Source organism: Electrophorus electricus, chromosome 19 (genome assembly GCF_013358815.1).
Source record: "Electrophorus electricus isolate fEleEle1 chromosome 19, fEleEle1.pri, whole genome shotgun sequence".
In the NCBI taxonomy this organism is placed as follows: Eukaryota; Metazoa; Chordata; class Actinopteri; order Gymnotiformes; family Gymnotidae; genus Electrophorus; species Electrophorus electricus.
In genome coordinates this window covers 4460292-4472663 of record NC_049553.1, presented here as the reverse complement: position 1 = coordinate 4472663, position 12372 = coordinate 4460292, and the positions used below count along the sequence as shown (strand labels likewise).

The 12372-nt window shown below is 40.0% G+C and overlaps 1 protein-coding gene across 4 annotated transcripts in view; it reads left to right on the top strand.

Annotated features, from left to right (window-relative positions):
• The window catches only part of LOC113577343 (collagen alpha-1(XXV) chain), a 136230-nt gene that overhangs the window by 118222 nt on the left and 5636 nt on the right, over nucleotides 1-12372 (top strand). For 2 of the 4 annotated variants that reach the window (XM_027009934.2, XM_027009933.2), the window contains exons 19-34: nucleotides 517-585; nucleotides 1252-1296; nucleotides 1487-1531; nucleotides 1708-1785; nucleotides 2188-2211; nucleotides 4502-4546; nucleotides 4726-4770; nucleotides 4896-4976; nucleotides 5100-5162; nucleotides 5262-5312; nucleotides 5809-5835; nucleotides 6683-6763; nucleotides 7111-7146; nucleotides 7623-7676; nucleotides 8413-8466; nucleotides 10138-10164. In XM_027009934.2, coding sequence (XP_026865735.2) covers nucleotides 517-585; nucleotides 1252-1296; nucleotides 1487-1531; nucleotides 1708-1785; nucleotides 2188-2211; nucleotides 4502-4546; nucleotides 4726-4770; nucleotides 4896-4976; nucleotides 5100-5162; nucleotides 5262-5312; nucleotides 5809-5835; nucleotides 6683-6763; nucleotides 7111-7146; nucleotides 7623-7676; nucleotides 8413-8466; nucleotides 10138-10164 — 825 coding nt within the window. Of the gene's footprint in view, nucleotides 1-516; nucleotides 586-1251; nucleotides 1297-1486; nucleotides 1532-1707; nucleotides 1786-2187; nucleotides 2212-4501; nucleotides 4547-4725; nucleotides 4771-4895; nucleotides 4977-5099; nucleotides 5163-5261; nucleotides 5313-5808; nucleotides 5836-6682; nucleotides 6764-7110; nucleotides 7147-7622; nucleotides 7677-8412; nucleotides 8467-10137; nucleotides 10165-10368; nucleotides 12364-12372 lie in introns of those variants that run through there. The other 2 variants (XM_027009936.2, XM_027009935.2) reach the window with 2 other exon arrangements.

Here is a 12372-nt window from a genome sequence, read left to right as displayed (position 1 = left end):
TGACAGAATTTATTGGCTGTGCATGTTACATATCTCAACGGACAATGGTAATGTAGGACCTTCACATGTTATAGGGAAAGATAGTGTGAAGAAGGTCAGGCTCTCCTGATCAATGATCCAATCAATGGTTCAATACTGCCCTCTACTGCTCTTTCTATACAAAACGCCACACATATCAGAAACAGACCAGCAAATAGGCCAGCCATCAAGTGAACTGCATGTTGACAAAAGATTTAAGACTTAAGAGAGAGAGAGAGAGAGAGAGAGAGAGAGAGAGAGAGAGAGAGAGAGAGAGAGAGAGAGAGAGATCAGGTCTGGAAAGTTCTAGTTTAGTTCAGTATAATTTAGTCCAAATCTAAAGTAAATGTCCATAGAGCATTCATTTTTCAAATGGTCATGAGAGATTTTACAGTTTGTGTATCCACTGACATTAAAAAAGGATTACACAGTCATGAATCAGAACAATGGTGAACCCAGATGGATCAAAAAGTCACCTGAATGAATATCTTTCCACAGGGAGAGCGAGGAGAGGCAGGCCCACCAGGGAAGGGGGAGCGTGGAGAGGCTGGACCGGCTGGGCCCAAGGTCAGCTTTGTTGTGGGTTCAGTAGTGGATAATGGGTACCGTGATCATCACTGCAGGAAAAAATAAAAGAGGGATCCTGGGCATTGCCCAAGGGGATGAATTAAGCTTTTGTTTCCCCCTAGTGGTAACTTCCACCTGGGAGAATTTAGTAAGTTTGAATGGGTCCAGAGTCCATTACACAGGACAAAAAAAAGGCAGAATTCTAATGGGGTTCTGACTGGTCCATTTTCACTGAACATGAAGACCCTTGTCATTTGGTATAGGCTGGAAGTTAATGAGTTAGCCAGACCTTTGTAAGGAAAGAAAATGAATGGCTTTGAATGAGTCAGAGACTAGTGTTCAGATTTTGAACCTATATAAGATTGTGGTGAAAAATAAATTATTTTTGTATAGATACCTTTACATAGTCTAAACATTTCCCAAAGAAACACTAAGACCTCCCACCTAAGTAATAGGTTTTACAACTATAATAGGTATTAAAAAATCACCCTGTGAATATATACAAAAATAAAATTAATAATAATAAATAATATAATACTGTAGACATAAATAATGTCTCAACGAGTAAAGTAAATGGGTTTGTGTAGTTACATTTCACAGAGTGTTAGCAATCCAAAGATGTAAGTGTATTTGTGACAGATATTTGCTATGTTCATTATAACTCAGGGGGCTCAGGGGGATCCAGGAACACCAGGCCTCAAAGGGTCAAAGGTCAGTGATGGGCGCTTTGCTTTTTTAACTCACATTAAGGCAATAAGGCAATTCCACTAATTTGAAAATTGTACTTACTTTACTGTCAAATTAGTACACACACACACACACACACACACACACACACACACACACACACACACACACACGCGCACACACACACATGCAATGCCCTTTTCTATTGGTACAGGGGGATACTGGAGACAAAGGGGACACAGGCCTCACAGGACCAAGAGTGAGTATCCAATGCAACGTCCAGCGTACAGACGTAGTATACAGTATCATGTTATAGACTATCATGTTTTCAGTGAGGTTTGAGTGGTCCAGCCAAGTGCAGCGTTTTCAGTGGGGTGCACTGTAGATTATCGTCTGTAGATTATCGTCTGTAGCGGGTCTATGGTGGTTATGCAGGGCTTGTCTGGAGAGAAAGGTGAACAGGGCACAACTGAAATCATCGACTACAACGGCAACATCCAAGAAGCACTCCAGGTCAGAACACATACTTCTCTTTTTATTAATGAGACAGAATAAGGCTCCTTATTTACTTGACTTGATTTTCTTAAGCCTTATTGTTTTGTTGTTGTTTTTTTTGTCAGTCTAATATATATATTCTTGGTATCACAGATCCACATCATTCTATACCAAAGATTTGATCAAATACAAAAGAAATTACAGCTATTTACTGTTTAGTAGTTTGTCATTTAATTGTCTAAATCCTGATTGTCACCAAACATTTTTGATGTACAGCACTAAAAAAAAGAAGGGTCAGCAGAAAGCAGCCCACTGTTTAAATGATATATGCAAAAAAAAATGCTTGTTCTTCCCTCAAAGAGGGCTGACATGACTAGTAATCTTATCTCTCACCTCCTCCTGCCCTGTGGCTGTCTGCAGAAGATAGCTGCTATTACAGTGACGGTAATAAATCTCCGTCTTGTCTGTGTTATATGAGTACTGCACTTTGTCCTGCATGGACCCGGCCCTCTCCCCGCGAATGTGTTCCTCTGCTAATACCCCATTGCCCAGTCACTGAACTTCAGCGCTGTGCTGAGAGACTGTTACGTGTTCTAACATCTGACATTCTAGTTACCATATTACACAGTAGCCGTAAAGCTATTAAGGGCTGCGGAGTTCACGGTTTAGAGGCTAGACTGACACTTGAGAAGAGCATAGAAGGCGTATGAAATTCTGCCGTAAGAGTTTTGTAATATCTGAGACAGATATTGGCCCCTATAACCCTGATAAGAGGATATGGGAGGTCTGGGTCCCATTCTTTGTACCTGGCATGGGTGAGTTGTTTTTCACTGAGGGAGGTTAAGTGCGGTGTCCAATTATATACCATTTGGAATTTCTTAAATATTTTCAAATGTCTTCAGTATTTTTTAAATGTGTCTTGTCATGCCGCAATCTTACTTTAAAAAACAAAAACTGTTGTGTTCTCTATAATACATTTCTGGAATTAAATCCAGTCAGACATAGTTTACAAAAAAAAGAAGGAACAGAAACATTCTACTTTAAGTGAGTGCAGTTCTGCATTTTCTCTGACTAATGCAAGTCACAGAACAGCAACAAAAAGGGACATTCTGAGACTCTGACGCTCGACTTGTGATTCAAATAACATTTACTTTGTCCTAATTACTGACCCGACATGCTCTAATAAATAAAAACCGTCCCCAAAGCTCCAAAGTAGAAAATGAAATGACTCTGGCTGTATTTCCCTCATCATCTCCAAACAAAAACACATGTGGTAATCTGTATGCATCCTGTGCAAAATTATCTCGCACAAAAAACAAACTTTCAACACAGAAAGACTTTTATTCAGCCTTCTCACTGAAGTAACGTCTTTACATTCCAACCAGTGAAGCTCTGTACTCCTGTTCATGCTCCGTCTGGAAGCGGTGACCTGATAAAGACCTTATTGGATGCTTTGGAACTGGCATGGTCCGTGTAGCCCTCTGAATGCAACAGAGTCAGCAGGCGTATTAATTTCCAACTCTGAATATTACCCTGCTTGTAACAACTCAAGGCCAGAGCAACAACATTTTGAAACTCATTCTTCAAGCTCGGCAAGGTTGTTTGAGGATAAGAGACAGCAGAAACGACCATGACAAGGCTTCCATGCCATGTCTGGATGGTAGAGAAGTTTTGCATTATATGCCTATGAGGTTGCAGTTTTTGCAGAGCCTTCAGAAGTTGCAGTTTCATCCATCTTTCAGAACTCAGCTAGTTACAAAGGTAAAGACTGGAATATCTGATGTGCTCCAGTCGGACCATTTCTCGTCTCTCAGTCTGCATTGTGACTACGGGCACGGTCCGCTGTGCTGGCTCAGCACCGTGCCGCTGACCGCCTCTCCAGTGTTACACGCCTTGCTCCTGCCAACCACATGAACCAGAGGCATTTTGCTGCCACTCTCCTCATGCCGTCTTCCTCGTTTTCCTGTGTGTACATCCTGATGCTTTGCAAACAGATTTCTTATGAAGTTAGAGCACAGATGTCTGCGCAAATACTTGCAAAGATGCATATGAAAAACACATGCACACACGGACTGCGTGCCATCTGCAACTAAGCAATTGGGGAGCAAAGGCAGTGGGGTTCAAAGCTTAAAGGTTTCCCAAAAATTAAACAAAATTCCAAGACAAAGGAAGGAAAACAGTGGATCACATTAAGCGTTGTACATTGTACACAGATCTATTTCAAAAGATTTGCTGAGGCCCTTAAACATTTGTTGGCATATCATCAAGCATCAAGAGCTTGCCTAAAATGGAAGGGCATTATTCAAATAATCCAGCTACAATGAATGGGACCCTTGCATGACAGCTATACCTAAGCAAGACTGGGAACACGGAGAGGTCCGTTGTGATTTATGCAAAAGTCCACGTGAAATTCGACGTCTTTGACCATGCAGGACTTGTGAACCACATCCTGTGTTGTCTTTGAAACAAAGCTGGAAATCATGTTAAGTTAATAATTTAATGTATTTCCATTCTTCAAACATGTGAAGCATGCTTTATAACTAAGTTGATATTTCATGTTTTAGAATGAATATTATCTATTTCAACTGGTCTAAGGCATATACTACACCCTCCATCAATATATGTGCCATTTTGTCTTTTGATTATTGACAAACGTGTGTCACTCAACACAGTAAAACACAATTCTGAAAATCAACAGATTGCAACTAATATATTTGTCTATTTTTTCATTTAGGGGCCTCCAGGGCCCCCGGGACCGGTTGGGCCTCAGGGCATCAAGGTACTAACAATGCTCAGCTGACTCAATACTGTATGAACACAAAGTACAGGCTATCCAGCATGTACTTTAAACAACTTTAACATCAGTGCCCAAATGCCTTATCTGTTAAGAAGCTGCAGGAAATCAGGCTAAACTAATCAGAATTTAGGCCTATACAAATAATATACATTTTTTCATAGGGGGATCCAGGTCTTCCAGGCCCCCCAGGACTTGATGGAGAGAGGGTAAAAAAGAAACATCGTTTTCTTTCTCAGTAACCACTGCCTGTAGTTATTTATTCAATTACTTTTATGGGTATAGTTTTCATGGTACATCATAACACTGCTACACATTTAAATGCTATTCCCAGGGTTACAAGGGTTCGAAAGGGGACATGGGAATGCCAGGAATATCCGGAGAAAAAGGAGCAGTCGGACTGCCAGGACTGCCAGTAAGAAAAAACCCTCCACGTCGCACGTGTTCACCACACATCGTTCGTAGCGCAACATTCTGGAAAGGTCTACAGGCCTGCTGAGTTATCAGATTAAGTTATTTCATGATGATGTGTGCACAGGGTGTGAATGGGCTGAAAGGAGAGAAGGGTGAGGCTGGTCCACCCGGACCTCAAGGACCCTCTGTAAGCACAGCAGACCCGAGGCTTCAACCAAAATGCATGAACAAGCACTGAGTATGCTGTAGCATCAATAGCGTTTGACCATATTTCTCCTAATAACAGATTGTAGGTGCACCCGGATCAGCTGGACCGCACGGGCCCCCTGGTCCAATGGTGAGTTTAATTGGCAATAAGGTCACCAACGTGAAAACATTACAACAGCTCGCAGTTATTATTACATTTTGATTAAACCTGAGCTGCTCCCTTAACATAGATGAGTAATTCACAGCAAATAATAGCATGCTTTAGCAGAGCAGAGCTTAAATGAGGTAATTGACTTTAAAGACCATTCTGTGATGTTATTTGAATTCATATGTGTAAACAATTATGTAAGGATTTATCATGATCTTATTTTGCGAATTTGCAAGACCCATTCTTTATTATTAGGTTTAAGTGTAAAAGTTAATTACTGAAAATATGCAGATTAGATCAACTTCAAACTCAGATATCTCCTGCATAGCAGTAATTCTATGCAGGAGATATCTGAGAAGAAACCTCTCTGTTTTGTGTAACACAATAAAATAGAACACCTTCATGTCCTACGGTCTCAGATGTAAAGCCAAATCATGATACAATAAGCACTAATGCCTATCTCACTTATGTTCCTCAGGGCCCACATGGATTCCCTGGACCCAAGGCAAGTCCTAAAATAAAGAAATCTTTTGTAAAATAGGTGTAATGCATGCTGGGGGCGTTGGGGACATGTGCCCACCACTTTCTGAAATGGCTGATTTTGTGCCTATCACTTTGTCTTAATTTCTTATATAACAGCATGCTGTAGATACCTGTACAAACAGAAAATGATATAATCAGATCAGTTTGTGTCTGTAATTTATATCACACAGTGCCAATAAAACTGACAGTATGGCACAACTGACATTTCGTAAAACCAAACAAAGAATGTTTTCATCAAAATAAATAGAAAGCAATTTTACAACAAGTATATTTTACATATATATATATTTTTATATTTTACTTCACAAAACTCAGCAATTGCATATAAAATCAGATATTCAGCATCCTCATGTTGCCATAATGGATTGATCTTAGTTTCATAGCCATATTTTGCAGTGATTTGACTTTGAGATTAGCAAGCTCCATAGATCAAATCGTCCAGTCACTATTTAGGCATGGCCCCTGCTGTCCTCGTGACCAGACATTCACATATGATTCTTGTGATCAACCCCTAAAGCGCACCTCCTCGAAGGCATAGAAACGTATGAAACAGAAGCGAATACAGAATAAGTCATAAGCTAACTGGCAATTAACTATTTATACTAGACATATTCTTTGAATACATTAAAATAATTCCCATGTCCTAGGGACCATTTAATTCACCATGTCAAAAAGGAAACAAAATATTGCATTTTTGTTCTTTAATGCTGACATTGCAGTCAAGTGCCTGAGGCCTGCAGCGCGTTGTTAACATCCCACATACATAACATTTCCTCCCCTGAACCAAACTGCTGCTCCTCTGCATTTAGGGGGAACCAGGTTTGCACGGCTTGAAGGGAGTGCGAGGGGAGCCTGGCCATAAGGGTGACCGAGGACCCCTGGGCCTCCCTGTAAGTAGCTGTGCATCTGGGATCTCAGTGTCCCAGTCTGCCCCCTGCCCCCTTCTGCCTCACATTTTCTAGTTCATTCTCTCCATTTCCTGTCCCCTCATGGCGTCTGTCTGTCTGTCTGTCTGTCTGTCTGTCTGTCTGTCTGTCTGTCTGTCTGTCTGTCTATCTTTTCTCTTGCAATCAACCCTGCCTGCTCAGCCCTACCCACTTCACACGCTGCCGTCCTGCCCATTTAATGGTTTCCTGACTGTGTTAACAACCCGGTTTACTATTTGTTGTCCATCTTGCTGTGTTCATTATGTACTAATCCCACTCTTCATGTCACTCATACCTCCATAAACACACAGGGAGCGTCTGGCTTGGACGGCAAGCCGGGATTAATGGTGAGTCTCATGTGACCAAGTGTCTTCCCCCAAACCAGCAATAGATTTAAACCAGGCAAACTGGGCCACAAAATGAGTTGAGTGATGCTGCATTTTGTTGGGGGACAATAATTAATGTCTTTCCAGTCTTTTCAACCCTCAAAAATTTCATTTCTACAAAAGGCCTAAAGGCCACTCCAGATCCCTCTCTGTCTGCTGATGAGTGTGAAATTAACACAGAATTAACACCCACTCATCTATTAACATATCATTCACGATCACCTTGTTCCTTTTGTAATTGACATATGCATGAGAAATGCCAAGCCCCTGTGAAAAGGCAAAATGTATCCACAGTATGGCTTTTGAGTTCAAGATAAACTGTGAAGTTTGGATAAACGTTCCTTACTTTCCGGATCCATGGTACCATCTTTGTCCTCAGTGATTAATGAAGAAGATGTAGATGTTTAATACAATGACTTCTGCTCTTCTGTGCAAAGGGTATGGATGGCCCAGTCGGTGCTTCTGGCCCTGCTGGTCCAAAAGGAGACAGAGTAAGTTCAGAACAGCTTTGGGTTATAAGGACTCAGATCAGGTTTTGGTTGCATCACTAACAAAGTGGTAGCACACCAGTGTTTTTCTCAGCATGTAATTACGAAGGCAAACAGAATATAATTATAAAGTATAATACACCCAAATACAAACAAGATAAGCCTACTTTCGCCTACTGTGCCTGCTAATAGAGGATATTTTCACATATCTGTTTTATTATCTACGTTAATTAAAAATAATGATAATAATAATCACATTGTAGGCCAAAATCTAGCAATAGCTATCAAAATGTTAATCCAACAAAGCCCTTAGTTAACATTAGAGAAATAATCATTCTTTGATCCAGCTAGCTAGGTATCTAGCCAACAATATCCATTCTCCAATCTCCTCAGTTAGTTAACATTAGCTAGCTACCTACTTAGAACTATGTGATTAATGTAAGAACAACTGCTGTCTTTATTGTTGTCTTGAATGGTTCAAAATTAGAATAGCTTACTAGTTACACAAGTTAAATCCTTTCTGTGTACTACTACCTAACATAGCTAGCTAGCTATGTACGGTACAGGGCCTTTTCTACAAAAGCATCATTGTGTTGAGATAATGTTAAATAAGAGAGCGTGTGTGATACAAATGGACCCCTTCCCCTGGCACAAGTGGTTCAACAATGGGGCATCAGTCAGTAAATGAGAGAAAATGTTTGATAGGGAGGCCAGTACATTTTTTATGTATCTGCCATAGGGTGAGAAAGGTGCAACAGGAGAGCCTGGGCCAAGAGGACCTTATGGATTACCTGTAAGTACATTGATTTGAGTGGCTCAATAAACCATCATTTTAATGCCATTGCATCAAGTGGTCAAATAGAGGGCTACGGGCAGTGATAGCTCCTTGGAACCAGGAGGTTGCTATTTCAAGCCCCACCAGTGCCAAATTACCACTGTTGGGCCCCTGTGCAATGCCCTCAATTGTTCAAGTTGTATACATAATTATGTATCATAATTTGCTTTGGATGAAATTGTCAGCTAAATGCCATAAATAAAATACATTAAATTAGATGCCAGTTCTTTCTGTATACCCCCTTACTCCACTCAGATTGTAGGCCTTCACAAGACATTTTATGTTACATGACTGTAGTGTGTGGTATAAATCATGGAAAACCATTGGTCAGTTGAGCTGTATGGTTGGTGCTGGACATGTTGGTTTGAGCTGTAATCCTGGACTTGTCCTGCATCTTTTTGAGTGCTGAAAAAGGTGGGAGAAGCTAGAAAATGTCATCCAGGAATGAGTCACTTTTCAGACCTTGACTTGAATGGTTTACACCTGAGAAGTGTCATGTATCACTGTTTTTAGCAAAGAAGAAGGAATGGGCACAAGAGGATCAAAACCGAAATGTTTCAAGGATAAATTCAGTTTTATTTAATTTATTTGCTTTTTGTTGTTCTTCGCTTTTTTGCATCACGCTGATGAAAGGATCACAATTTGGTGCAAACAACATGGGTCCATAGAATTCAGTGTCAACATTACAGGCTCGTGGTGGCAGTGATAGTGTAGAAATGTTTTGGCACACATCAGAGCCTCTGCGGCATTTGAACTTCACTGCTAACCAAGAACATCCCGTCATGGTGACACTTTGGGCGTTTTCACACCAAAGCATTTTTCCAGACACAGGTCCACTTGCACCATGAGTTTGATACGTTTGGTGGCGTGTAAAAGCTGTGGTCTGGGGTTTGCTTCTAGCAAGTTCCGGTACGGTCTAACGCCGATGTAGAAGCTATTCGCTCCCAGTGCTACATGTTGGGCTGTGTGATTGGTTCCTTTTGTAACGTGACTGCTTTGACTTATTGTGTTACTTCCCTTTTCAAGATTTGATATGGTGGGGTAAGGACTGCAGTACATTTTATATAGACTATCCGTATAATGGTCCCATATAATCACTATTATGCATCAGTATATGTCTAATAAAACCACACTTCTATAGGACTTCTATAGGAGTGTTTTTATACTTAAAGAAAATAACCTAGTGGCTAACATTTTGGAAACCAGCACATGAAAAATGACGTATGGAATTGTGCGATTGATCCACAATCATAATGAGCCCCTCCCCAAACGAGTCAATAATCAGTTCTTGCTATCCTATACCGAGGTATTTGGGACAAATGTGAAAATGCCCCTATTGTCAGTGAATGGTTCCAAAAGCATTAGAAGAAGTTACTATTGTTCCAGTGGCCTGTAGAGTGCTTAGCTATCAATACCACAGAGCGTCCTTGGGGTGATCTTCAATAGGCTGTTTCCAGCAAGCATTTTAGCATATTACAATATTATTGCACACCAAGCTTTTTTTTAGAATCCATCTCCAGGTGAAATCATCATGTTTTGAATGCCATTGCAGATACAACATTCCACTTGTCAAAAGATATTTTGTAGAGTTAAAGTTTTCTAATTAAAAAAAAACATTTTTTCCCACAGGGTGCTGCTGGAACCCCTGGCCTGGATGTGAGTTAAATCAAACATCATCAAGTCCACCTTGCGCTTGAGAAGTATTGCATTGCATTGTTCCATGGGTTTGTGTCTTGGTTTTTGTAGCAGAACAAAAACCGAGGCAGAAACCATGCTAAGTGAGTTATGTCACTCCTGTTTTGCAGCCCTCAGTAGCTAGGCCTCCAGGCATGTGTAATTATCTGGAGTTGTATTTTTCAGGGGTCACCAGGCTTAAAGGGAGAGAAAGGCTACGTGGGGGAAAGAGGAGAAAAGGTGACCATGGCATAGATATACATATTCAGGGAACGTTTCTGCCAACCTCGTAATTAGATGATCTGGTGTCAATGGACCATGAAAGTTTACATTAGGGATGAGACCCTATTTTAACCAAAAAACATGCACATTAACTCAGCACACATTCTCTTTATGATGTGTGCCTTCTAAACTGCATTTGTAATACATTATTGTTTATTTGCCCTTTTTTATTGTTCACGCAAAGATGCATTTTTATGACAAAGCAATGACTTTGTGTAATATCGCCATTCGAAAGCTCATTCAAAACTGCTACAAGTTCATCTAAACACACCAAATAACTCAGTGTCAGTCACTCAGTGTTGTATTTTTCCACATCATTGATTCACTCCATAATCAGTCCAAGTTGAAAAGCAGAAGATAAAACTTTTGCTGCTTTAATTTATTCCTACACCAGATATCGCAGGGGTCGTCCATTGACAGCAGGCACTCTCTGCTGGAACAAGAATCTGCATTTATTGTAGTTCCTCTTCTCATGCATGCTATTCATTTCATTAGTGAATGACCCCTAACTCAGGTTCTAATCCCCTGTCACTGAGCAACTTTACACAAATTTGAATGTCATGGAATGTACCAGCCCTCCATGCTTCAGAATGGACATCATATGGTTATATGGTTACATTATATGGTGCATATAAATTTCACATCTCTAATAAAATAATCAGTTTTTAAACTGCATGTTTTCTTCTTGGCAGCTAGTAATGCACAACGATTTTCTTTAAAATCGTTAAACTTGGCTTTACAGACATTCTAATATTAAACTGAACATGCATTGTTTCTCAAAGCTGCAATAAATCATTATTGTGATAATTATCATCATTTATTTGAATTTTCCTGATTGCTTACATAACCACTATTAAGAAGTTTGAATTATTGTGATAAGATATGTGACAGCGGTTGATGGTAAAACATATTCTGTTAATTTATTTCCTGCATCAACATTTGAAATGCTACATTTCCTTCCTTGCATGCAAATCAGATTCCATGACATTGAGTGTAGAGAAGGCCATTTTTATATTAGTGCTGGTTGTGTGTAATCACAAAGTATGTTGTCTGACCATAATTTAAAAAAAAACTGTATCCCTCAAAACCAATTACACACAATGACCTATGACATCATGTCCCCTATGAATTCTTCAAAATTTTCAAATTTTCTCCACATACGTTTGACTCATGAATCAGTCAGTCTCCATATTCATCTTTACTTCATCAAGTTATATAATGTATGCCAAACCAAGAAGAATAGATATGAATCAAGCATAGTTACTCTGCAACAACTTAAAATAAGGACGTAGAATATGTCATGGTCCAGCTTCACTTTGATTGCACATTTTTAGTTACATTTTATTGTATGGGTTTAGATGAAGAAACGATGACCCTTCTATAGGACATTGAGAAAGGGATACAGTTTTTGGTGTGTAGTTTTATGGGTAGATTGGGTAGACAGTTCTCTTTGGGACTCTGGGGTGTTTTCCCTCTTCTTTCTCTTCCTTTGTGCCCTCAAAAATTCTTGTTCTTCTTTCTCCCTTCATCCATTACAGACCTAGTCGCCCTGGTTCCTCCCTGCTGATACCCTACCCCTAGCTAACTTACTGTATCATTTCCTTCACTGGATTATAGCCTTTCCTTTAATCTTCCCCACTTACCTAATGATCATTCCCAATTTTTTGTAATCAATGCAGACTGGTTGTGTGTGGCTTCCTTTCACAGGATTTGCTCAAACTTTGCTAAATGTTCTGCTGTTGCTAAATTTGATTCTGTTTGGTTCTGTTTACTTCTATGATACTCTTGGACAAGCATGGGATCTAGAGGAGACCACGTGCATAAGCGTATTGTCTGTGGTCTTTAAAAATGTGCGACCTATGATCTGATGGGAAAATTGCTTCAGCTGATCGCGCCATTGTGTCCACA